This window comes from Aquarana catesbeiana, linkage group LG02 (assembly GCF_042186555.1).
Source record: "Aquarana catesbeiana isolate 2022-GZ linkage group LG02, ASM4218655v1, whole genome shotgun sequence".
Lineage (NCBI taxonomy): Eukaryota > Metazoa > Chordata > Amphibia > Anura > Ranidae > Aquarana > Aquarana catesbeiana.
The window spans coordinates 330330742-330358043 of record NC_133325.1 but is presented as its reverse complement, the minus strand read 5'-3'; the positions used below and the strand labels follow the sequence as shown (position 1 = coordinate 330358043).

Sequence of the window (27302 nt, the reverse complement as noted above, 5' to 3'; positions counted from 1 at the left end):
AGTGTTGTATGACTGCTCAATTATCATTCAAAATGCATCAGCGCTGAAAGTTGAAAATTGGTCTGGATAGGAGGGGGGTTTAAGTGCCCAGTAAGCAAGTGGTTATTTGCACTTTTGATTTCTCACGCTCGAGTCCCATGGACTTTAACGGGGTTCGAAAGTTTGTGCAAACTTTCGGTCCGTTTGAATTTTCTGATGCGAACTGAACCGGGGGGTGTTCAGCTCATCCCTAGTTGATAGCAGCGTCATGGGGTGAAAAGGAAGAAAAAAGTACATACAGCCACTTGGTAATTGTTATACAGTATACCTCTTCCTTGCTCTAAGGTTTAGATACACTTTTAGAGAAATAGAAGAGGTAATTAGATTTAGTACAAAATAATTCCAGGCAAGCATTAACACATTAAAGATATCAATCACTGACATAATGAAAATTATATTATTTTGTTTAAAATACCTCATCAAGAGAAGAATCCACAGTATGTGAGACTTCAGTAAGCATGTAAGGAATGTTTTTTTATTTCTCTTGTAGCAATTCAGGTGAAGACACAGGTAATAATAATAAAAAAAAACTCCCCTTAAACTTTTCAGAAAAACCTGTATCAATGTGAATTTGCTGTTAGGCCAACATTTATTAAACAACATACAATATATTACCAAAAGTATTGGGACACCTGCCTTAACACGCACATGAAATTTAATGGCATCCCAGTCTTCGTCCGTAGAGTTCAATATTGGGTTGGCCCACCCTTTGCAGGTATAATAGCTTCAACTCTTCTGGGAAGACTGTCCACGAGGCCTAGGAGTGTGTCTATGGGAACATTTAACCTTTCTTCCAGAAGCGCATTTGTGATGTCAAGCACTGATGTCGATGAGGCCTGGCTCACAGTCTACATTCTAATTCATCTCAAAGATGTTCTAGTGAGTTGAGGTCAGGACTCTGTTCAGGCCAATTAAGTTCCTCCACCCCAAACTTGCTCATCAATATCTATTTAAACCTTGCTTTGTGCACTGATCCAAATCATTTGGGGAAGGGATAATGGTGTGGGGTTGTTTTTCAGGGCTTGGGCTTGGCCCCTTAGGTCCAGTAAAGGGAACTCAACATACCAAGACATTTTGAATAATTTCATGCTCCCAACTTTGTGGAAACAGTTTGGGGATGGCCCCTTCTTGTTCCAACATGACTGTGCACCAGTGCACAAAGCAAGGTCCATAAAGACATGGATGAGCGAGTTTGGGGTGGAGAAACTTGACTGGCCTTTAAAGAGTCCTGATCTCAACCTGATAGAATACCTTTGGCAAGAATTAGAGCGGAAACTGCGAGCCAGGCCTTCTTGCTCAACATTAGTGCCTGACCTCACAAATGTGCTTGTAATGCATGTAAAGGCAGGTGTCACAATACTTTTGGTAATATAGTGTATGTATATATATCTTTTACCTGAACTGAACAACAATACAATATAAAGATTACTCATTTCATAAGTGCTTGTTCCAAATGTGTTTGTTTAAAAATATTCAGTTTAAAGCTGTGACATGCCCTATAGAAGTTTCATTGGAAAATTGACAAAAAGCGAGGATCCTAAATCTAATGAGAATTCATACAAGCACTATGCAGGAGTGCCTTCTTGTGAGATATGAGATACTCAGCTTTATGAGCATTCTGCAATGATGCTTAGTGACATCACATTTGCCTAGGCAAACAGGCCAGAAGCCAAGGTATAATGTATATTTTTCTTTTTCTGGTATTTTTTTGTGTGTCTTTTATTTGTGCTGCCATATATGCTTCTTTTCTGCCTGTATTTAAGTACACAATATATCTATCTATCTATCTATCTATCTATCTATCTATCTATCTATCTATCTATCTATCTATCTATCTATCTATCTATCTAGATACTGTATATATAAAATCTTGTGCATACAAGCTGAAGGATACAAAAGTGGTACAATCTGTTTCTAGTCATAAATAAACACAAAATAAACTTTTTTTCAGGTCCTGAACAAACAGCCTCTGTGGTTACTCAGACTCTGGTAACAACAGGAACAGCAGATATGCCATCTTCACTTCTCTTAGAGGTCCCAGCCTTGGCTGAATTCAATAAGACATGTGCCGAGCTTAAAGACTGGCTCACCCTTCTTGACCGCGTGATAAAGGCGCAAATTGTAACAGTAGGAGATGTGGAAGAAATTAATGAAATGATTATCAAACAAAAGGTAAGTGTTGTTAATGCAATTTTGTTTCAGTTTTTTTATTGAACATAAAATCTAGATCTATATCGCATTTGAATCATGATGTTTAAATAGTACAAGTATCTTTATTTTTAGCGATAACCTGAGATGTCTGATCTGCTCTCTTGTCCCTGTTGCTAAAGAACACTGTTTTATCACCCATAAAAATTAGGTACAAAAACCCTGCCCTATTATTTATAAAATATAAACTACCATAAAAAAAATAATGAATAAAAACCATGAAAGAGCAGCTATCCCTCCACAGTGCAATCACCACACTAATATCAATAAATGTATACCTACTAACAATGAAGCGCTCTTTACTAAAATGATCAAATGTGGACTCAAAGGTGCATATAAACAACAAAGCTCATAAATTTGTAAATTGTGTAAATTTAGGAGCTTTGTTGTTTATATGCACATTTGTGACCACATCTGATAATTTTATTAAGAAGCGCTTCACTGTTAAATAGGTATTCACTGTTTCACCCATACATGAACTTGCTACTGTTTTTTAGTACAGTATACACATGTTGATTTTACTATAAGCCTGATCATTAAATTATGAACTAAACTGATAGCTAATACCTTAGGCACATAAAGTATTGACACCCAAACTTAACACTCTCATACCAAGAAATATGAGAGTATGGCAGAAGAGTGGGAGTGCCTTCGTCCCAAAATCATATAGGAAATATCTCTGTAGTTCTTTTCCAATACCAATGTTATGTTCTTACATCAGTGCTGTGACCATTGTACACTGTTTCTAGCCACAATGGTTTTTTAGGATGTTTTATTAATGTTTCATGCTATAATAAAGCTTTGTTTTTTTTCAATATTGTTTTGGAACAAGGAATAGCGAAGAGTACCAACGATAACATAGAGTAGCTGTAAGAAAAATTTAAGTTCACTTTTTACTGTGCTATTCACATGACCAATAGGATGTATTATAAAAGATGAGTGCACATGAAGACAAATTAATAGATATGAATGAATCAGCTTGCATAAGTCACAAATACAGACAATTCCCTCTGAGCTAGCAGGTCTTGATTCAGTTTGTCAGATTTGCTAAGCAAATGAGAAAAAGTGATCCAGCACACCACTTATCAGTTCACTTTCCTGCCCCTGTTCTTATTAGGCCCCTCACATCATAGGAGACATGGATTCTTGTCCCATAACTCACTTTAGCCTTAAAGTCGGCTTTTCAGCATGTTTACAAGTCTCCATGAATAAATTCCTGACATGTCGCAATACACAGTAACATCATAATTCTCCAGAAAAGCTGTGCCTTTAATCAGCTTTGAGCTCCCGTCAAGTGATTACTAGTCTGATGCAAGCCAGGGGAAGCATTTCCTCGGTCTCTTCTCTCTCAGTGATTAGACTGCAGCACTCTAGCTTTGTAGCAGGTCCAATGGTAAGAGGTTACAACAGGGCTGATCTGTGTCAAATATTTTTGAAATCAGGCAGAACTGCACAGACACCGACCTACATTCAAGATGCTGACCCTGAATAAGAAGAAAGGTAACAGCGCTCTCTGCAGGGACAACTCAAACCATACACCAGGTCCACTCACAGGTGCTGAGGCTCGATGTGTTCCAACACACTCCAATGCAACAGTAATAAGGAGAGCCTGCAAAACTGTAATCCTTGAAGTGTCGTTTATTGGTACTTCAGAGTGACAATAAAACAATAAATCTGACACATTTCGGCAGCAGCCTTAGTTGTTGCTGCGACTAAGGCTATTGCCGAAACGCGTCAGCTTTATTGTTTTATTGTCACTACTGATGTACCAATAAACGACACTTCAAGGATTACAGTTTTGCCGGCTCTCTTTATTACTGTTGACCCTGAATAACTTCTAAGTAAAGGTGGCTCTGTCCTTTTGGAGGGAAAAGCAGATGAATATACTGTGGTGTCAGGAGGATTACTGCAATCTATGGGCATGGAAGTAATTGCCTGTAATTAATATGATTCTAGTTCCACATTAAAAATCAGGATCCTTGTGTTGGAACTGTTGGGGTTACTGCTGTGTTTTCTGCATACAGTGTTGGAACATTGTTTACTAGTTCACTAATGGAGGCGAAAGCACAGGTGCCAATTTAAGTGTAGCACCATAGTGAGTTTTAATACACATATAGATAAGGGTACTCACATAAGTAAAAGGTCAGTAGGCATTGAGCACAACAGTGCAATCAACGTCTGCGGAGAGGGTCCATCTAAGAGGCTTCTGTGGTGGGTACTCAGAATGGGCCTCACCAGTGGATGCTGATGCTTCCTGGAGCCTGGAACATACAAGGAGCCAGATATGATGTCACTTCTGGGACGCGATGAGAGGATTAGGCGATGCGTTTGCGGAGCATGTGCTCCTTCTTCAGGCCTGGATATAGCCATTTTGGATGAGGGCTTTTTATACTGTAGAGACATTGCTGCTGGGTCTTACAGTCCCTCTGTTTTTAAAAAAATATATACACGCGAAACATGATGAGTAGGGATGAGCTTTGAGTTTGAGTGTTCGACTCAAACACTGGCTGTTCGCAAGTTCGCCGAACAGCGAACAATTTGGGGTGTTCGCGGCAAATTCGAATGCCGCGGAACACCCTTTAAAAGTCTATGGGAGAAATCAAAAGTGCTAATTTTAAAGGCTTATATGCAAGTTATTGTCATAAAAAGTGTTTGGGGACCATGGATCAATGCAAAAAAAGTTTTAAAAACGGACGTTTTTTCAGGAGCAGTGATTTTAAAAATGCTTAAAGTCAAACAATAAAAGTGTAATATCCCTTTAAATTTCGTAGCTGGGGGTGTCTATAGTATGCCTGTAAAGGGGTGCATGTTTCCCGTGTTTAGAACAGTCTGACAGCAAAATGACATTTCAAAGGAAAAAAGTCATTTAAAACTACTCGTGGCTATTGCATTGCTGGTCCGACAATACACATAAAAGTTCATTGATAAAAACGGCATGGGAATTCCCCACAGGGGAACCCCGGCCAAAATTAAAAAAAAATGACGTGGGGGTACCCCTAAATTCCATACCAGGCCCTTCAGGTCTGGTATGTATATTAAGGGGAACCCCGGCCAAAATTTTAAAAAAAAATGACGTGGGGGTCCCCCTAAATTCCATACCAGACCCTTCAGGGCTGGTATGGATTTTAAGGGGAACCCCGCCAAAATTAAAAAAAAAAAAACGGCGTGTGGTCCCCCCAAAAATTCATACCGGACCCTTATCCGAGCACGCAACCTGGCAGGCCGCAGGAAAAGAGGGGGGGATGAGAGAGCGCCCCCCCTCCTGAACCATACCAGGCCACATGCCCTCAACATTGGGAGGGTGCTTTGGGGTAGCCCCCCAAAACACCTTGTCCCCATGTTGATGAGGACAAGGGCCTCATCCCCACAACCCTGGCCGGTGGTTGTGGGGGTCTGCGGGCGGGGGGCTTATCAGAATCTGGAAGCCCCCTTTAACAAGGGGACCCCCAGATCCCCCCCCCGTGTGAAATGGTAAGGGGGTATAAAAGTACCTCTACCATTTCACTAAAAAACTGTCAAAAATGTTAAAAATGACAAGAGACAGTTTTTGACAATTCCTTTATTTAAATGCTTCTTCTTTCTTCTATCTTCCTTCATCTTCTTCTTCTTCTGGTTCTTCTGGCTCTTCTGGTTCTTCCTCCGGCGTTCTCATCCAGCATCTCCTCCGTGGCATCTCCTATCTTCTTCATCTTCTTCTCTTCTTCTCTTCTTCTCTTCTTCATCTTCTTCTCCGGGCCGCTCCGCATCCATGCTGGCATGGTGGGAGGCTCCTGCTGTGTGATGCGTCTCCTCTTCTGATGGTTCTTAAATAATGGGGGGCAGGGCCACCCGGTAACCCCACCCCCCTCTGACGCACACGGGACATGACGGGACTTCCCTGTGGCATTCCCCGTGACGTCACAGGGAAATCCCATCAAGTCACCGTGCGTCAGAAGGGGGCGAGGTCACCGGGTGGCCCCGCCCCCGTTATTTAAGAACCATCAGAAGAGGAGACGCGCCACACAGCAGGAGCCTCCCTCCATGCCAGCATGGGTGCGGAGCGGCCCGGAGAAGAAAATAAAGATGAAGAAGAAGATGAAGAAGATGATGAAGAAGATGAAGAAGAGAAGAAGATGAAGAGAAGAGCGGGAGCCTCCCCCCATGCCATGGGTGCGGAGCGGCCCCAGGAGAAGAAGATAGAAGACGCCGCGGAGGAGATGCTGGACGAAAACGCCGGAGGAAGAACCAGAAGAACCAGAAGAAGAAGAAGAAGATGAAGGAAGATAGAAGAAAGAAGAAGCATTTAAATAAAGGAATTGTCAAAAACTGTCTCTTGTCATTTTTAACATTTTTGACAGTTTTTTAGTGAAATGGTAGGGGTACTTTTATACCCACTTACCATTTCACACGAGCAGGGATCTGGGGGTCCCCTTGTTAAAGGGGGCTTCCAGATTCTGATAAGCCCCCCACCCGCAGACCCCCACAACCACCGGCCAGGGTTGTGGGGATGAGGCCCTTGCCCTCCCAATGTTGAGGGCATGTGGCCTGGTACGGTTCGGGGGGGGGAGCTCTCTCGTCCCCCCCCTCTTTTCCTGCGGCCTGCCAGGGGGACCCCACGCCATTTTTTTTTTTTAATTTTGGCGCGGGGTTCCCCTTAAAATCCATACCAGACCTGAAGGGTCTGGTATGGAATTTAGGGGGACCCCCACGTCATTTTTTTTTTTTAATTTTGGCCGGGGTTCCCCTGTGGGGAATTCCCATGCCGTTTTTATCAATGAACTTTTATGTGTATTGTCGGACCGGCAATGCAATAGCCGCGAGTAGTTTTAAATGACTTTTTTCCTTTGAAATATAATTTTGCTGTCAGACTGTTCTAAACACGGGAAACATGCGCCCCTTTACAGGAATACTATAGACACCCCCCAGCTATGAAATTTAAAGGGATATTACACTTTTATTGTTTGACTTTAAGCATTATTAAAATCACTGCTCCTGAAAAAACGGCCGTTTTTAAAACTTTTTTTTGCATTGATCCATGTCCCCTGGGGCAGGACCCAGGTCCCCAAACACTTTTTATGACAATAACTTGCATATGAGCCTTTAAAATTAGCACTTTTGATTATTCATGTTCGTGTCCCATAGACTTTGACGGTGTTCGCGTGTTCGAACGAACTTTTTTCCTGTTCGCATGTTCTGGTGCGAACCGAACAGGGGGGGTGTTCGGCTCATCCCTAATGATGAGTGATCATAACCTGACATATATACAAATACTTCTAGACAATGTGTACAAATGTATAAGATTAGGGGACTGGTGCCCAGAACTGGACAGCATACTCTAGGTGAGGGTGAACCAGAGTCTTGTAGAGTGGGAGAATTATCGCTTTATCCCTGGAGTTAATCCCCTTTTTAATGCTTGCCAATATTCTGTTTGCTTTGTTAGCAGCAGCTTGGCATCACATGCTGTTGCTGAGCCTATCATCCACTAGGACTCCCAGGTCCTTTTCCATCCTATATTCCCCCCGAGGTTCACCCCCTAGTGAGTAGATTGCATTCATATTTTTGCCACCCAAATGCATTATTTTACATTTTTCTACATTAAACCTCATTTGCCATGTAATTGCCCCCCCCCCCCATTAATTTGTTCAAATCTTCTTGCAAGGTTTCCATATCCTGTGGAGAAGTTATTGCACTGCTTAGCTTAGTGTCATCTGCAAATACAGAGATTGAGCTGTTTACCCCATCCTCCAGGTTGTTTATGAACAAATTAAACAGAATTGGTCCCAGCACAGAACCCTGGTGGACCTTACTTCCCACCCCTGATCATTCCGAGTATTCCCCATTTATCACCACCCTCTGAACTTGCCCTTGTAGCCAGTTTTCAATCCAGGTACTTCACCCTATGGTCCATCACAATGGACCTTACTTTGCAAAGTAAATGTTTACGGGGAACTGTGTCAAATGCTTTTGCAAAATCCAGATACACCACATCTATGGCCTTCCTTCTAGATGGCAGCTCACCTTCTCATAGAAGGCTAATAGATTGGTTTGGCAAGAACGATTCTTCATGAATCCATGCTGATTTTAGCTAATGATACCGTTTTCATTACTAAAATTGTGTATATAGTGCCTTATCATCCCCTCAAAGAGCTTGCATACTATTGATGTTAGGCTAACTGTTCTGTAATTCCCAGGGATGTATTTTGGCCCTTTTTAAATATTGGTGCTACATTGGCTTTTCTCCAATCAGCTGGTACCATTCCAGTCAGTAGGCTGTCAGTAAAAATTAAGAACAATGGTCTTGCAATTACGTGAGTTCCTTAAGTACCCTTGGGTGCAATCCATCTGGTCCTGGTGATTTATTAATGTTAAGTTTCCCAAGTCTATTTCTAATTCTGTCCTCTGTTACCCATGAGGGGGCTTCCTGTGATGTGTCATGAGGACAAATACTGCAGTTTTGGTTACTGAAGTCCCCCGATTCCCTCGTGAAGACTGAGGAGAAGAATACATTCAATACCTTCATCATCTCCCCATCCTTTGTAACCAGATGTCCTTCCCCTTTATGGGGCCAATATTGTCTGTCCTCCCTTTTTTACTGTTTATGTACCACAAAGCATACAAGCATTATACTGATGGTTTATGCTATGACTAAGGGTACTTACTTTAGTTGTTGAAGACTTTAAGGGTCTGTGATGTTTATGTGTAATCTGAAAAGTGATTCCTAAATGAAAAATTTGTTGGAATATCATTATATTCCTGTAATATCTGAAGTAAAAATATTATTATTAAAACATGTAAACATACTCACTGGTGTGCGCACATGTATGTATACACACACGTGCACACATGCTGTACAAAATATGTGCAAATTGCATACTGTATGTTCAATTTTTTAACTATGGCAGAGATACATATGTGCCCATGTGTGACCCGGGACACCTTATACATATATAGGCCAACATCCTATTGGGGAGAAACATGGAGGGGAAGGAGGGGGGGAGGGTTTTGTTTAGGTAGGCAAGAGGGCAACAAGGCCAAGTGGGGCAGACTGGGGGAAATGGAGTGTCAATGCACCCTTAGGCATGCAATATGCATGCATGTATGCATGCACATAAACACACGTGCACGTGTACGCACTCATATACATGCATACATACATACATACATACATACACACACATATACATGCACATTTCAGTATCTCTCACACCTCCCCCCATCCAGGACCTAATGTAGAATCAAATCAGATTATTAACCTCTATTTCCTCATTCAGGCCTCTTGGCGTGAGGGAATCCAAGGTGTAAATCTAATAAGTTTCCCTCTGACAGAGACGTTTGAAGCTCTTAGCCATTGTGTATATTTTGGCTAAAAGTTATGGGGACGCTAATATAAATATATGTGCTTTAGGCCTTTGCATTTTTTTAGTGCGTTTTCAGTTTTGCAGAGAAACACACTGCAGTCCATTTATCAAGGTTTTCTATGGGTCACGTTCACATCTGTGCCTTTTATGGAAAGAGCCAGGGAATTTTTCTGGTTTTTGGTTCCATAGACTTCAATGGATCAAAAACGTGTTTTGAAAAACACAAAATGCACCTGGAATATGCAAATTACAACCTGCATAGGTGTGAACCAGGCTTTAGATTTGTTCTATTACAATTTACAAGCAGACTGGCTCCTTGTGCTTAGCAATCTTGTTTTGTGATTTTAGTACTCTGATGTAAACAGGGGCATGAATGTTTATCTCTAATTGTTAGCATTGGGTTAGTAAATACCGTTATTCTTTGCTTGACTCCTACCATAAAACTTTTTAAAATACCTTAAAGTCAAAAGTTTGTGCACAGCATTTACAAAGCATTGCATACATTTGCAAACTCAGCACAGAATGTTTTTGTTTGTTTTTCTATCCCTGGACCACAAAGAAAATGAAATGTTTAAAGATGCAGTAACTAAATTATGCTTTCATAAAATGTGTTATTTTTTTTCTTAAGGTTTATGTTTGCATCTAGCCACTTCATCAGTTGTTATATGTCTATTCCTGATAAAAAAATGTTTCTGATAGATGAACTCACACAATTTCACTCCGCATTTCAGTCCCGATTTCAGCCTAATCAGTGCGGCCAGCAAATGCAGCGCCGCACTGATTAGGATGGTGCAATTGCCACCGATTTGACATGCAATTCGACATGTCAAATCGCATGTCAAATCGCACCAGTGTGAACCAGGGCTAAACATCACTTTTAGCCATGTGACTGGAATAATGCTGGAAATAAATGGTCATTATGGCAAATCACGATCATTAAAGCTTAGTGAGTTAATCCTAATGACAGGTATTAAATTGCACATTTCTCAAAATTACTAATTCTGGCAGGCAGTTTTTTTTTTAACTCAATCCCACTGCCTCGTTCATTGCACAAGCAAAGACTGTAGCAGTTTCATAAGATGCAATTAAAATGACCTTTTCCTCTGTTAAGGTTTATATCTCAGGTAATTTGTAATACTGGAGAAACCATGAGAAACACATTGACAATAAGGTCACGTAAGGGTCTTTTACACATGATTTGCAGTAGAGTATACCAGTCTCACTGATTTGCCATGTTGTTAACAAAAATGTTCTATTTGAACCTCTCACCTTATTGTAAGTATGGTATTGTGGAGACTACTGATGCATGCCCCACTACTAGTAATACAAACTGTCTTGTTTTCTTGCATGATGCATCCAACTAAAATTGTCTCACATTTGTGCTACATAGTAATAATATGTCCCTAGGTATTTTTAAATGTAGTAGCTAGTACATTTTCTGAGCATTATTAAAACCAAGACATTTACCTGCATTTACTTACATTGCTATTCAATCTTGGACAGTCCAGGAGCACAAACAGTTATGATAGTGAGCTGTGATGATTATAGGTGACTCAGTAAAAATTCACAATTCATAAGGGTTATCCGAAATCAATAATTCTTCAAAACCTCCCTTACATCCTGTTTGCTGCCCACTAAGGATGAGCCGAACACTCCCCGATTCGGTTTGCACCAGAACATACCGAACAGGCAAAAGGTTTGGAAGAACACACTCATTTTAAAGGCTTATATGCAAGTTATTGTCATAAAAAGTGTTTGGGGACCCATGCCCTGCCCCAGGTGATATGAATCAATGCAAAAATTTTTTTTTAAAAACACCTGTTTTTTCGGGAGCAGTGATTTTTTTAATGTTTAAAGTGAAACAATAAAAATGAAATATTCCTTTAAATATCGTGCCTGGGAGGTAGCTATAGTATGCCTGTAAAGTTGCACATTTTCCCCACGTTTAGAACAGTACCGCAGCAAAATGACATTTCTAAAAGAAAAATTGTCATTTAAAACTCATCGCGGCTGTAATGAATTGTCGGGTCTTGGCAATATAGGTAAAACTCATTGAAAAAAAGGGCATGGGTTCCCCCAGTCCATTAAATTTTTTAAAAAATTGCGTGGGGGTCCCCCTAAAATCCATACCAGGCCCTTCAGGTCTGATATTGAAATTAAGGGGAACCCTGCACCAAATTTTATTAAAAAATGGAGTAGGGGTCCCCCCAAAATCCATATCAGACCCTTATCCAAGCATGCAACCTGGCAGGCCGCAGGAAAAGAGTTTTACCTATATTGCCGAGACCCGACAATTCATTACAGCCGCAATGAGTTTTAAATGACAATGTTTCCTTTAGAAATGTCATTTTGCTGTTTTACTGTTCTACACACGGGAAAAATGTGCCACTTTACAGGCATACTATAGACACCCCCCAGGCATGATATTTAAAGGAATATTTCATTTTTAATGTTTCACTTTAAGCATTAAAAAATCACTGCTCCCGAAAAAACGTCCGTTTTAAAAAAAAAAATTGCATTGATACATGTCCCCTGAGGCAGTCCCCGGGTCCCCAAACACTTTTTATGACAATAACTTGCATATAAGCCTTTAAAATTAGCACTTTTGATTTTTTTCATGTTAGTGTCCCATATACTTTAACAGTGTTCCTGCGTCTTTCGAATTTGCCCCGAATACTGCATATTGTTATAATATGTTATATTATAAGTTCAGCTCTAACTTATGCTCGGGCCGAATCATTCGACTATCCCTACTGTTCACTAGAACCTGTATAAACCTGCTCAGAGCTGCACCGTGACACAATTGTCCTATGGGGCCCATTCACACTTTTCCAGTCCAATGAATGGCTCCCTATCTTGAATGACATCCAAACCAATGCACATGTGTTGCAGAGCACCAAAATGCATGGTAATGCACTACCATGCATATTGGTGCACTGCATTGCCAAGAATAGTGTATGCCTATTTACTGTATGCTTGGATGTTTTAGTGTGTTGGCTGCCCATTAACCTCCCTGGCGGTATTATGTCAGATTTTTGATGCTGAAAGCGGTACATTGTTTTGCATAGAAATTTGGCATTTTATATTGTAGGCCTGCAATTCTTACTAATAACACACTTAAATCTGTCCAAACAAGAGTCTAGTAGACATCCCGGGTATGATAAAGTTTGAAATCATAAATTATAATATATTAAATAACTCTAAATAATTATAACATATAATAATATAATAATAATAAAATGTATTCAATAATATAATCAAATAAAAAACACTGAAACTTGCTCAGTTGCAGAATTGTCGCTACTTTCAGTGTTTGATGACTAATATCCCCACAAATCACTATCGCTCAACCCTGCAAGTCATGTGAATGCAGGCTGCACCTACCCTCCCCAAATACTAAAACTTATATAACCTATTTAAATAATAAGTCAACACACTTATTGGCTAAGAATTGGCCGCAGCACTTTATTGGTGTATTCAGATCAATAAATAAATAATAACCACATTCTGATAATTTTATTGCATCATAAAATACTTATATTTCAAACAATCAGCTTCAAAACAGCTCATTCTTAAAGGACTCGAGCATACATACATTTTTTAACCAAAGTCCCCCCTACATCACGTAGGGTGACAGACCACATAAACCTGCTAAGCGACAAGGGAGGGGGGGTGGGGAGCTTGTTGCACCTTCACTAACAGGCTGGGAACAGGTGGGAATACACCTGTGAGAGGGTCCTATATATAATAAGCCCCTTTCTAGAACATTCCCCAGGGGTCACATGACCATCTGGGATATCACCAGTAGCCTTGCGACCTTTATGTTTTGTGTTTTTCACTTTTTGAATTTGGCACCGGGCTCTGTCCTCATGTGTTGCAACGCTCGTAGGGAACGGAGCTCAGCACTGTGATAGATCGAGCGGAGGAGACAGCCTGTACACACAGTGGGAAGACATTGCAGGATCTTGGGAACAAGGTAAGTAACTTTGCTTGGATCCTGCGATGCAATCCCGAGTGTGGCTCAGGGTTACCGCTTTTGGTAGTGAAAATTCACCCCGAGCCACACTTGGGAATACTGCAAGGGAGGTTAATGTGGGTGAGCTGCCTTAATGCAATGCATGTTAAATGTTATATATATATATATATATATATATATATATATACGGTAGGGATGGAAAGTATTCAGACCCCCTTAAATTTTTCACTCTTTGTTATATTGCAGCCATTTACTAAAATTAATTAAGTTCATTTTTTCCTCATTAATGTACACACAGCACCCCATATTGACAGAAAAACACAGAATTGTTGACATTTTTGCAGATTTATTAAAAAAGAAAAACTGAAATATCACATGGTCCTAAGTATTCAGACCCTTTGCTCAGTATTTAGTAGAAGCACCCTTTTAATCTAATACAGCCATGAGTCTTTTTGGGAAATATGCAACAAGTTTTTCACACCTGGATTTGGGGATCCTCTGCCATTCCTCCTTGCAGATCCTCTCCAGTTCTGTCAGATTATATGGTGAACGTTGGTGGACAGCCATTTTTAGATCTCTCCAGAGATGCTCAATTGGATTTAAGTCAGGGCTCTGGCTGGGCCATTCAAGAACAGTCACAGAGTTATGCCCCGTACACACGGTCGGACTTTGTTCGGACATTCCGACAACAAAATCCTAGGATTTTTTCCGACGGATGTTGGTTCAAACTTGTCTTGCATACACACGGTCACACAAAGTTGTCGGAAAATCCGATCGTTCTGAACGCGGTGACGTAAAACACGTACGTCGGGGCTATAAACGGGGCAGTGGCCAATAGCTTTCATCTCTTTATTTATTCTGAGCATGCATGGCACTTTGTCCGTCGGATTTGTGTACACACGATCGGAATTTCCGACAACAAATTTTGTTGTCGGAAAATTTTATAGCCTGCTCTCAAACTTTGTGTGTCGGAAAATCCGATGGAAAATGTCCGATGGAGCCCACACACGGTCGGAATTTCCAACAACACGCTCCGATCGGACATTTTCCATCGGAAAATCTGACCATGTGTACGGGGCATTATTGTGAAGCCACTGCTTCATTATTTTAGCTGTGTGCTTAGGGTCATTGTCTTGTTAGAAGGTAAACCTTCGGCCCAGTCTGAGGTCCTGAGCACTCTGGAGAAGGTTTTCATCCAGGATATTCCTGTACTTGGCCGCATTCATCTTTCCCTCAATTGCAACCAGTCATTCTGTCCCTGCAAGCTGAAAAACACCCCCACAGCATGATGCTGCCATCACCATGCTTCACTGTTGGGACTGTATTGGACAGGTGATGAGCAGTGCCTGGTTTTCTCCACACATACCGCTTAGAATTAAGGCCAAAAAGTTCTATCTTGGTCTCATCAGACCAGAGAATCTTATTTCTCACCATCTTGGAGTCCTTCAGGTGTTTTTTTAGCAAACTCCATGCGGGCTTTCATGTGTCTTGCACTGAGGAGAGGCTTCCGTCGGGCCACTCTGCCCTGACTGGTGGAGAGCTGCAGTGATGGTTGACTTTCTACAACTTTCTCCCATTTCCCGACTGCATCTCTGGAGCTCAGCCACAGTGATCTTTGGTTTCTTCTTTACCTCTCTCACCAAGGTTCTTCTCCCCCGATAGCTCAGTTTGGCCGGACGGTCAGCTCTAGGAAGGGTTCTGGTCATCCCAAACATCTTCCATTTAAGGATTATGGAGGCCACTGTGCTCTTAGGAACCTTAAGTGCAGCAGAATTTTTTTGTAACCTTGGCCATATCTGTGCCTTGCCATAATTCTGTCTCTGAGCTCTTCAGGCAGTTCCTCTGACCTCATGATTCTCATTTGCTCTGACATGCACTGTGAGCTGTAAAGTCTTATATAGACAGGTGTGTGGCTTTCCTAATCAAGTCCAATCAGTATAACCAAACACAGCTGGACTCAAATGAAGGTGTAGAACCATCTCAAGGATGATCAGAAGAAATGGACAGCACCTGAGCAAAGGGTCTGAATACGCTAGGAGCATGTGATATTTCAGTTTTTCTTTTTTAATAAATCTGCAAAAATGTCAACAATTCTGCGTTTTTCTGTCAATATGGGGTGCTGAGTGTATATTAATGAGGAAAAAAAATGAACTTAAATGATTTTAGCAAATGGCTGCAATCTAACAAAGAGTGAAAAATGTAAGGGGGTCTGAATACTTTCCTTCCTCACTATATATATATATATATATATATATATATATATATATATATATATATATATATATATATATATATATATATATATATTAAACACAGAAGCAAACACACATGTTTTCAAATGCTAATTATTTATATCAAGTTGATTTCTTTCACATATTCAATGGATCCCGGAAACACTAACATAACTTCTGTACAGTCAGATTTGCTTTGAAGTTATCTACCGTATTTGTTGTACTATAAATTGGTTACATTATTATAATTATTATTATTATTATAAGCAACAAATGTAGCTTCAAAAAACATAAAAAGTGGACAAAAAGCATAAAAGTTTTGTTAGATTTTACCATTTTATAGAATAGAATAACACATGTATATGAGCTGCTAGTGCTGCACACCCAAAAACGTTATACAAAATGGAAAATTCCCTCACGGGGTTATTTAGCAGCCAAGGAAGGTATTCAACTTTATTGATTATTTTATTAAAAAGCTATTTACAATTTCATGAAAGTTGTAAAAAATTAGCTCTGGCATTCACATGAAAATAACATTACCCATCAATCATAATAAAACCACGCATTTATATGGAACCAGTTGTTAGTATTTTACTGCAATGTGGTCATCCACATGATACACCTATGGGTTTCGACCATTCTAATTATGGTCTTCTTCAAGGGGGTTTTTTTGTTCTATGCGGGGAAGAAAAATACGTTTTTCATAGCCAATCATGATTTTATATTAAGCATTACATCTAGCCAAATAAGATGGCGTATATTTACCGATTATGATGATGGAGAAAGGGATAGACATGTCCTGTAGCCGGAGATTACTTTAAAATTTGGTCTTGGTGATCCTGAAGCCTCCGTGTGTTGTCTCTGCATTCCTTGGGATGGGCCCCACTTCCAAAGAACTTACAAGAGACCACTCTTTTGGACTTCCAAGGGGATAAGGAAGAGAGCAATTGAGCACTTGTGATATATATTATAGCAGCCTTAATGTTTTTGCAGTAAGAGTTCAAAGTGATTTTTGGGAAGGGATCTTTTAACTATTGGATGGTTACCAAACTAAGCAACCACCAACCAAATAATTGAAATCATTGTTTTTTTGCTGTATTTATTGAATATAAATGATTTTATTTATTTTAACCCCTGCGGATTGGTGTATTGGTTAATTATATATGTTTATGTTACGCTAACAGACCATGAAGATCATTGTGTGTGTATATATATATATATATATATATATATATATATATATATATATATATATATATATATATATCAGTGAAAATGATGGGAAGTGATAATTTGAAATTTAATGAGTATACGTTGAACAAATTCAATTCGATGGGTGTTGTTTGGATGATTGTGATGGAATAAATCATAGGTATATGATTTATGTATGGAAAATTAATTAAATGTGATGTGGTTTAATACAAATTAGTTTACTCAAAATAAATAAGATTGGTGTGTGAAATTTATTTAATGAGCGTGATATTCAAAAGAAAACATTCAACAAATGTGAGATTAAACTGTGATATGTTCAATGGAAAAATGTATTGACGTGATGTAGTGCACAAGAAAATAAGTGCAAAAGCCACCCATTATTAATAAAAAAGAAAAAAAACATATTTTTAAGAATTGCAAAAAAACCCCAAGTAATTACCATAGGCAGTGTGAAAGTTAATCATGACGCACAGTGGAGGTTGTAAAACAAATCCATAATGCGGATGGCAGGACTCAAATAATTTCCAAGCATCCGAATCTATATCAGAATTAGATCAGAATAGAGTTTCTATGTTAGTTATTAAGAACATGGGGACTTTAACCCCTTCCCGACCAGCCGCCGCAGTTGTTCTGCGGCAGGTTGGCTCCCCCGGGCGAACCGACGTAACTGTACATCGGTTCGCCTTTTGACGTTTGAGCCGATGCGCATGCCCAGTGGTCACGATGACCGTCAGGGAACCACGATCACTCCACACAGAGGCAGAACGGAGAGTAAACAGACAGATCTCTGTGCTGTCAGGAGTGAGGAGAGTGATCTGTTGTTCATACCAAGTATGAAGAATGATTGGTCAACTCACCTAGTCAGTTCCCTTCCCCCCACAGTTAGAATCACTCCCTAGGAAACACAGTTAACCCCTTGATTTCCCCTAGTGTTAACCCCTTCCCTGCCAGTGATATTTACACATTAATCAGTGCATTATTATAACACTAAGTGCTGTATAAATGACAATGGTCCCAAAAATGTGTATGTCAAAACCGTCTGATCTGTCCACCATAATGTTACAGTCCCCATAAAAATCGATGATCACGCCATTACTAGTAAAAAAAGTAATAAAAATACAAATGCCATAAATCATTCCCCTATTTTGTAGATGCTATACCTTTTGCGCAAACCAATCAATATACACTTATTGTGATTTTTATTACCAAAAATTTGTAGAAGATTACATATCGGCCTAAACTGAGGGGAAAATGTGCTTTTTTGGGGATAGTTATTATATCAAAAAATACAAAATATTGTGTCTTTTCATAATTTTAGCTCTTTTTTGGTTTATAGAGCAAAAAATAAAAACCGCAGGGATGATCAAATACCACCAAAAGAAAGCTCTATTTGTTGGAAAAAAAAAAAGATGTTAATTTTGTTTGGGTACAATGTTGCATGACCATGCAATTGTCAGTTAAAGCGACGCAGTGCTGTATCGCAAAAAATGGCTTGGTCATTGAGCAGCCAAATCTTCCGGGGCTGAAGTGGTTAAAATAGTTTGGCACATCCCACCCAAGGCACTTACTTGATAATGAGATTTTTCCAATATGTCTGTGTGTCAGCAGCTCTCCTGGGATCACTCCAAGATCCTCAGGAGATTGTGTCATTTTATACTGTCCTCTAATTAAGTGCAGGTGCTCGCTCCCCCAGAACCTCCTCCCCCCATGTGTCCTAGCCGCCAGCATGGCGGTCTCTGCGTGGTCTCCCCAGCATTCCGGAAGGCAAATGCCCCGGCCATCACCGTCACCTCCGTGGTAACCACGTGATGTTGTGACATCACACGCAGCCACATCACGTATGCGCACAACATCACGAAACGTCCATCGATGATCGTGGAATGCCGCCGGCATGATGAAGCTCCCTCTTGTGGTGTAGATGGAGGTTACACCAACTGGGAGCAGAAATTGGTAGAAATGCATATAATGCTTCTCCCTCACGTGCTGGGAAGTTAGATGAAGAGCGGGATACTCACCCCTGGGTGCAGAGAGGGCACTGGACCAAGGCATCACCAAATACGAAAAAAGTACAATACATACAGTGTAAAAATAATAATCACAAAATACATATTAGAATTCATTATCTCTAATGCTCTATAATATTGATATGTTTTTACAATTCACTTTTTTATTAGTCTTTTTAAGTAGGCTAGGTGTCTAGCTGATTGGAATAAAGTATTGCTCCAACGCGGGAATGAGAACAACAACCAGAGAATCAGCTAGACCCCTAGCCTACTTAAAAAGAAACTATAAAAGTATATAATATGAGGTTAAACCTTAAGAGTTTCAATTATTATGCAATCAGGCAGGCCCTTGCACTACATGGTTTTGGTAAATCTGAAGACAAAAATCTACAGAAAATCTAATAGTGTGTACGGGGGGGTCTTACACAGGAGGCCTGGCACTGGAATTACGGTATTGCTCTCACTCTGATGTTCACAGCCATACCTCATGTGTGGTGCACCGTTTACATAGATCTTAGTACAGATTTTCTAATCAATATTGCAGATTTCTAGGGGGCGTGGCCTAGCTCATGGAGGAGTGAGACGTGTTTCTCAGGAGCTCCTGCACACACCGGACTAATAGAGGCTCTCAGCGACTCCAGAACTCTGCAGACAGGTCTGTAATGGGGAAGAGAGGTGGGGGAGAAGGACGCCATACCCCTGATACACAAACCGAGGGGGAAATCGACCGCTTTTTCATACATTTGCGACAAAATCAGCACGGCCCCCCCAAATCCAAGATGGCGCCGACCCGCTCCTCAGGCTCACATGCGGCCTCACAAGGAGCTACATTACAGCGCTCCACACCACATATGACAACCAGGCAGCGTGCTAGATCCCCTCCAGACTCAGAGAATGAATCTGTGCGCTCTGCATGTCATTCCCCAACATCGCACCGGTCTTTTAGTGGATGGGACATGGAAGCTTACATCAAAGCTCTCCCCACCAGACATGATTTTGAGGCATGTGTACAGAGACTTGAACGCTCTTACAAGCAGGAGATCTCTGAGCTGCGCAAGGATGTCACAAGCAGGCTAGAAGATATGGAACAAACTGTAGAAGAGACTGTCACTACACTACAGTCACATGAAATCATCTTGCAGGAGCACACATTACAGATACAGCAACTGATGTATCACCAGGATGACCAAGAAAATCGCGCCAGACATAATAATATACGTATACGCGGCCTCCCAGAATCTGTGGAAAATAAAGACCTGGCCCCTGCAGTCACGGCCATATTCAATGACCTGCTCCAAAAAGATAAAGAATCTCCCATAGAACTTGATCGTGTACACAGAGCCCTTGGCCCCAAACACCCAAATCTTGAACACCCCAGAGATGTGATCTGCAGAATCCACTTTTATGCGGTTAAAGATGCTATCATGCGTGCAGCTCGCAACCAAGACGCCATATACTTTAATGATGCTGCTGTGACTTTATTACCAGACATTTCCAAGCTGACCCTGCGACGTGCACTGAAACCCCTCACAGGAGCTCTCCAGGAAAAGCACATTAAATATCGCTGCGGTTTGCCATTTAACCTCTTTGCATCTCATGAAGGACGGTCGGCCACATTTCGCACTCCGGGTGACCTCCCAAATTTCCTCAGGACTTTCGAACTGCCCCAGACCCACATCCCTGATTGGCCAATCCATGCAGCGACTCCTGGATTCCCGATCGCATCGAACTGGCAAAAACAATCTAGGAAGAACAAACGCTCAAAGTCGGATTTCCCCAAAGCAACAGATGGATGAACCCCCGCTGCAGAACTTCTGATTAACCACTTCTTTCCTTCACAGGCACCACGCCGATGAAGCGGCCCCAGTTTTATGGTTACAGTATTGTTGGGACATTATGTTTAGCTATATTATTTTGTTCTTCTCACACACAGGGTTTGTTTTGTGTTCTTAGCAGCACGGTCCTTCCTCAGTTAACAGAGATCCCAAGCCAATACTGTGATTCCCTACTTTACTAAGGGTCCCCCCCAGACCCTGCCCCTCTCACCCCATCCCTCATTGCTTTATGTTGTACTGTTATTCTCATATTGTTGACCCTGCAGACAGTTAGATTATCGGACCTCACCTAGGGGCTTTGTCCGGCTGGACAGCTCATAATAGTTTAGCGATGCGCATGCGACTCTGCGGGTCCTGAGTTGCTAAAGTTATAGAAGTATTTAAAATTTATTGCCTTTTTCTTTTAGTAGCCCGGTGTGTGCGGGCCCCTCTGTGGACTAACCACTACCCCCCACATAGGATTTTCAGCGCCCTTAGAGGCATTAGCTGAACTTTAGAACACAATGTTCTTTATGCGGCCTCCGAGGCCAAGGTTTTTCTTTCTCTGTTTTCTCTCTGTTTTTCTCCCTACCTATTCACTTAAACTTATTCTACAACTCAATACTAACGGAGGTTTCTTTACTACCTCTCTTCACCCCTCCCCCACCCCCCTGGAGACAGCGAGCCTCTCCCTTGTTTTAGTATACCTAATTATCAAATCCTCTTCCCCATGGCAGTGCAAACCCCCTTGAAAGTCTCCCCTTTAAACTGCAGGGGTTTTAACACCCCAGAGAAAAGGAGGCAAATCTTATATCATTTTCACAAAAACCGTACCCAAATTCTACTCCTTCAGGAGACTCATTTTAGGTCAGACACCATTCCGCATCTTCTCCATAAGCAATATCCCACTTGGTTCCACAGCACCAACCCCTCAGCGAAATCTAAAGGGGTTTTCGATCGCGTTTCATGTCTCATTCACACCAGATGTGCTAGACACCCTCATTGATCCACTAGGGAGATATGTTTTCTTAAAACTTTCATATATGAATATGATCTATACTATAATTAATGTCTACTCTCCAAACCAGGATCAACTGCAATTCCTCTCCAAGGTTTCTACTCGCCTGAAAAGATTTAGTACGGTCAACATGATCCTGGGAGGAGACCTCAATGCCGCTTTGATACCACGCCTTGACACCTCAGTGGGTAAATCCTCAATCTCCCCGGCTTCCCTGACCAAAATACGTACAATTCTTTCAGACTTATCTCTAGTGGACGTCTGGAGGATGTTTCACCCCTCCACTAAAGATTTCACATACTACTCCCCAGCACACTCCACCTACAGTAGATTAGACTATATTTTCATCTCCCAATCCTTACTAGATTTCTCACCTACCGCCTCGATAGGCCTCACTTTGTGGTCTGACCACGCCCCCATACATATGAATTTAGGAAGCATACCAACACAAAAAAAGAGAGCCACGTGGAGATTAAACGACAATTTGCTCTCAGACTCAGTATGCACCCAGGACATCACACAAACCATCAAACACTTTGTTGCAGACCATGCCCGTGACGACACTAATCCACTAATGAAATGGGAAGCCCTCAAATTAGGGGTAAACTTATCCAACACGGCTCTAGATTAAAACGTGTGCGAACAGAAGACATCACACGCCTTCTGTCCCTAATAGCCACCCTAGAGGAGGACCATAAATGATCCCCCGATGAAAAAATTCAACTAGAACTCACCAACGCTAGGAGAGACCTCTTGCAAATCTTTACACAACGCTCACTGGTAGCGAGAGATAAAGGGCGATTTGCCCACTACTCACAAGCAAATCAGTGTGGCAGACATCTTGCGCAGACTCTGCAACCCAGACAGGCCCGGAGGTCTATCCCCTGTATTAACTCACCCAATAAAGGCAAAATAATAAATAATTCTTCCATAGTAGAAGAATTCCGTCAATACTATGACACCTTATACAATCTCAAGCCCCAGACACCGTCACCCAAAGTCCAAACAGACTCTCCGATTCAAACACTGTCCTCATACATTCAGGAAACTGCACTCCCAACCATCCCAGCCTCTGAAGCAGAAGACTTGGAATCCCCCCTGACTGACTCCGAATTCCAACTTGCCATAAAAAATTTAAAGAATGGTAAAAGCCCAGGTCCAGATGGGTTCTCCTCATGCTTCTACAAGACGTTTGCACCTTTGTTATCCCCCCTGATGGCAAAAGCATTCAACGCCATAGATGAGAACTTATCTCCCTCCCATACTTTATTACAAGCCCAAATAGTAGTCATCCCAAAACCAGGCAAGGATACCTCTTTATGTTCTAATTATAGGCCGATATCCCTACTAAATATAGACCTTAAACTGTATGCTAAGATCCTAGCGAACCGTATCTCACCTCTTTTGCCAAATCTAATACATAGAGATCAAGTGGGTTTTGTCCCTGGACGTGAAGCTAGGGACAATACCACCAAAACTATCCACCTCATGGCATATGCCCATCGTAACCACATACCGACCTGCCTTCTCTCCTGTGACGCGGAGAAGGCTTTTGATAGGGTCAGTTGGCCCTTTCTTCAGGCTACTCTCTCCCAAATAGGACTAAGACCTAGAATGCTAGCCCACATCATGTCACTATATTCTAAGCCCTCAGCCATAATTTTAGTTAATGGAACTCAATCAGAGAAACTCACTATTTCAAATGGCACGAGACAAGGCTGTCCCCTCTTCCCTCTCCTATTTGCCTTAGTAATTGAACATCTAGCCCAAGCTATTAGAGCTAATCCGGATATACGAGGGATACAGACCCCGTCCTCACAATGTAAACTTTCCCTTTATGCAGACGACTTGCTCCTCTATGTGACCAATCCCCATATTAGTATACCATCCATACTTGCCGAGATCAACCGATTCGGTGGTCTCAGTAATTATAAACTGAATATCTCTAAAACAGAGGCACTGAACATATCCCTACCTCAGTCGACCCTTTCCTCTCTTAAGGCCAACTTTTCATTCCAATGGCAATCAAAATCTATCTCATACCTAGGTACGGCCATCCCAAGCCGTGCCTCGGAAATATACGCCCTAAATTACAGTCCACTTCTCACGAAACTCAGATGCCTCACTGAAAGCCGAGGGGACCTGCCAATATCATGGTTTGGTCGCATGAACGTATTGAAAATGGACATACTCCCTAAATTATTATACTTATTTCAAGCCCTCCCAATTGCTTTGCCAGCTGCCTTCTTCCGCACTCTTCGTTCTATGGCCATACGATTCGTGTGGAGGGGAAACCATCCCAGACTGAAACACAAACTTTTATGTGCCCCCATTTCCAAAGGTGGGACAAGCCTCCCAGATTTTGAACTCTACCACACAACAGCAGTGGTCTCCCGTTTACTGGAGTGGTTTCCTCGCCCACTACTTAAAGCTTCCACTTTGGTGGAACAGGACCTATCTTCAATTGACCTCCGGGCTTTGCCATGGGGTTATGAGCGGACTCATAGATCTCTTACTAGTCTGTCTCCACTGACCAGAGATGCACTATTAATCTGGTACCGCAGAAAAGAAAGATACTCGCTTTCCACTGAACCAAGTCCCCTTACCCCTCTATTTGACAACCCAGCTCTCCCAGAAGGCAGTTCAATACAAATCATAGCCGATCATAACAGAGCCACTTGGCCCACAGCACAACAATTTGTCAACAACACACTTGGTACTTTCACGTCAAGATTAAGCATTACATCATCCAACGTAACATAGTTAACACGTCTACATCTGACAGCCTACTGTAAAAAATTGCATGATTCCAAACAGATTCACAGACCTTTGACTGGCTTTGAACAATTATGCACACTCTCAGAAACCCCCCGTCACACCCTTTCATTGATCTACAAACTGATTATAGAACACACCCATGATACCTTACCCAACTACACCAAAGCATGGTCAGAGGAACTCGGGAGGGAAATAACCGATGCTGAATGGGGTAAAGCTTTTATCTTCACCCACAAATCAGCCATTTCGTGCTACACCAAGGAAAAAAATTACAAGGTTTTATCCAGATGGTATCGAGTGCCAACGAATCTCAGGATCATGTTTCCATCAACCACCGACATCTGTTGGAGATGTAACTCTGCGAAGGGTACGTATAGCCACATCTGGTGGGAATGCGATGTGATAGGTCCGTTCTGGACCCAAATCTTCCAAATCTATACAGAAATTTACGATAAACCACTCACTCCCTCTCCTTTCATCGCTCTCCTATCAATACTACCTGGTAAAATCAAGTCACAAAAACACAACCTCTTAAAATTTTTTCTCAGCAGTGGTAGACAATTAATTGCTAGACACTGGAAATCCACTACTCCCCCATCTCTTTTAGAGTGGGTAAGTGAAATAAATAACACCATGCTTATGGAGGAAAAGCCAGAGCTATAGACAAATACGCAAAATTCTCCTTTATCTGGAGCATATGGAGGCATTACTCCACTTCAGATAAGCTAAAAAGCAGACTCACAGCTATGAAGGCACCTAGCCAAGTTACAAATTCTACTAGTTCCACACAAACAACCTAACAATAAAGGCCCCGACTCGGGATGAGGCTCGCTGTCCCCCTCCCTCCCCCCCTTCCCCCCTCCCCCCCCCCTCCTACCTACCTTGCCAGTCTTCCTCCCTGTTCCTCCCCCCACCTCTTTTCTTTCCTCTACCTGTCATTCCAACCCTTTTCTTTACTCTTATACTACTCTTTTGGGCTATCTATAGTCATGATTTTATTTTTTACCTATAGTATTCTGCTCTTTAACATCAATCCCCTCACAACCTCCAACAGATCGGTTGAACGCCAACGTCTATACGCTGATGGTATTCAGATTACTTGTCTATTCATTCCGAGTTCCTAGACATCTGGGCGCAGCATGATCCCGTAGGGGCGTCCAGATCTCGGGAATTTTAGTTAACACGACTAACAGCAAAAGTTCCGAAAGCTGTTGAGATAATACACTATGTTTATATTGAAGACAGAACGCATAACATTGTATTGATCTGCCCATGTATGTTTCTTTATTACTATATCAGATTGCCCGTTGTCGAGCATCTGATCTTGTTCATGTTTTCATCTTCCGTTTGGAAAATTATTTTATATACAATAAAAACTTATTGAACCTAATATTGCAGATTTCTAGTTAAATATTGGATTTATCTGTGCTGAAAAAGAATAAGACATTATAATAGTTACAATTATGTAAAAAAATAAAGAAATATAAATATATGATAAATATATGATTATTATATATTTGGACTAGAGAACATTTCCATTATTATTTCAGTAATACAACAGGAAGTTAAAGGGAATCTCTACAAAGTCAGGGCAAATCACATTTTTGACAGCTAACACTGGAACAAGTGCGCCATTTGGAGTTTTTTTTTTTATCTTCACCTCTTGTTCTCCTGAATGCTATCCAAGGCAAGAATAACAAACAGCAATAAACCTTGACAAGGGTTCTCACAAATTCTATCCAAAACTATAAAACCAGGCTATTTTTTGCGATGCGGCACTGCGTTACTTTAATTGACAATTGCGTGGTCGTGTGATGCTGTGCCCAAATAAAATTTGTGACCTTTTTTCCCACAAATAGAGCTTTATTTTGGTGGTATTTGATCATCTCTGTGTTTTTATTTTTTTATTTTTTGCGCTATAGGCAAAAAGACAGACAATTTTGAAAAAAAATATTTTTTTTTACTTTCTGCTATAAAACATATACAATGAAAACATTGAAAAACATGTCTTCATCAGTTTAGGTCAATATGTATTCTGCTATATATTTTTGGTAAAAAAAAAAAATAATCCCAATAAGCATATATTGATTGATTTGCTCAAAAGTTATAGCGTCTACAAACTGGGATTTTTTAAAATATTTTATTTTTTTACTAGTAATGGCAGCGAACAGTGACTTATAGCAGGACTGCAATATTGCGATGGACATTCTGACACTAATTGACACTTTTGATACTTTTTGGAGACCAGTGACATAAATATAGTGATTAGTACTAAAAAATATGCACTGTCACTGTACTATTGACACTGGCTGGTAAGGGGTTCAAGGGCGATCAGATGGTTAACTGTGTGCCTAGCCTGTGTTTCTGTGTACTATAGGAGGTGCTTTTACTAGGGGAAGACATGGATCCATGTCCCTTTGCAGGAACACAGGATCCATGCCTTCCCTACTGACAGAACGGCAATCTGCCTAGTTTACATAGGCAGTTTGGCTCCCACTGTGTATAATCGCAGCAGGAGCGAGGCGCCGGCAGTGCATGTGTGCCCCCTAACCGGAAGAGCCCAATCACGTATATATATATGTGATCTGGCGCACAGCTGCTGCCCTGTAGCAGTAAAACTGCTATGGGTCAAACAGCAAGTGGGTAAACCAAATATGCTCTATAAGAAACCTGAAATATAATTAAA

At 41.1% G+C, this 27302-nt stretch overlaps 1 protein-coding gene across 2 annotated transcripts in view; it reads left to right on the top strand.

Moving 5' to 3' along the window:
• DMD (dystrophin) overlaps positions 1-27302 on the top strand; it is a 3507873-nt gene that overhangs the window by 2323227 nt on the left and 1157344 nt on the right. For both annotated transcript variants that reach the window (XM_073614841.1, XM_073614839.1), the window contains one exon: positions 1991-2211. In XM_073614841.1, coding sequence (XP_073470942.1) covers positions 1991-2211 — 221 coding nt within the window. The remainder of the gene's footprint in view (positions 1-1990; positions 2212-27302) is intronic.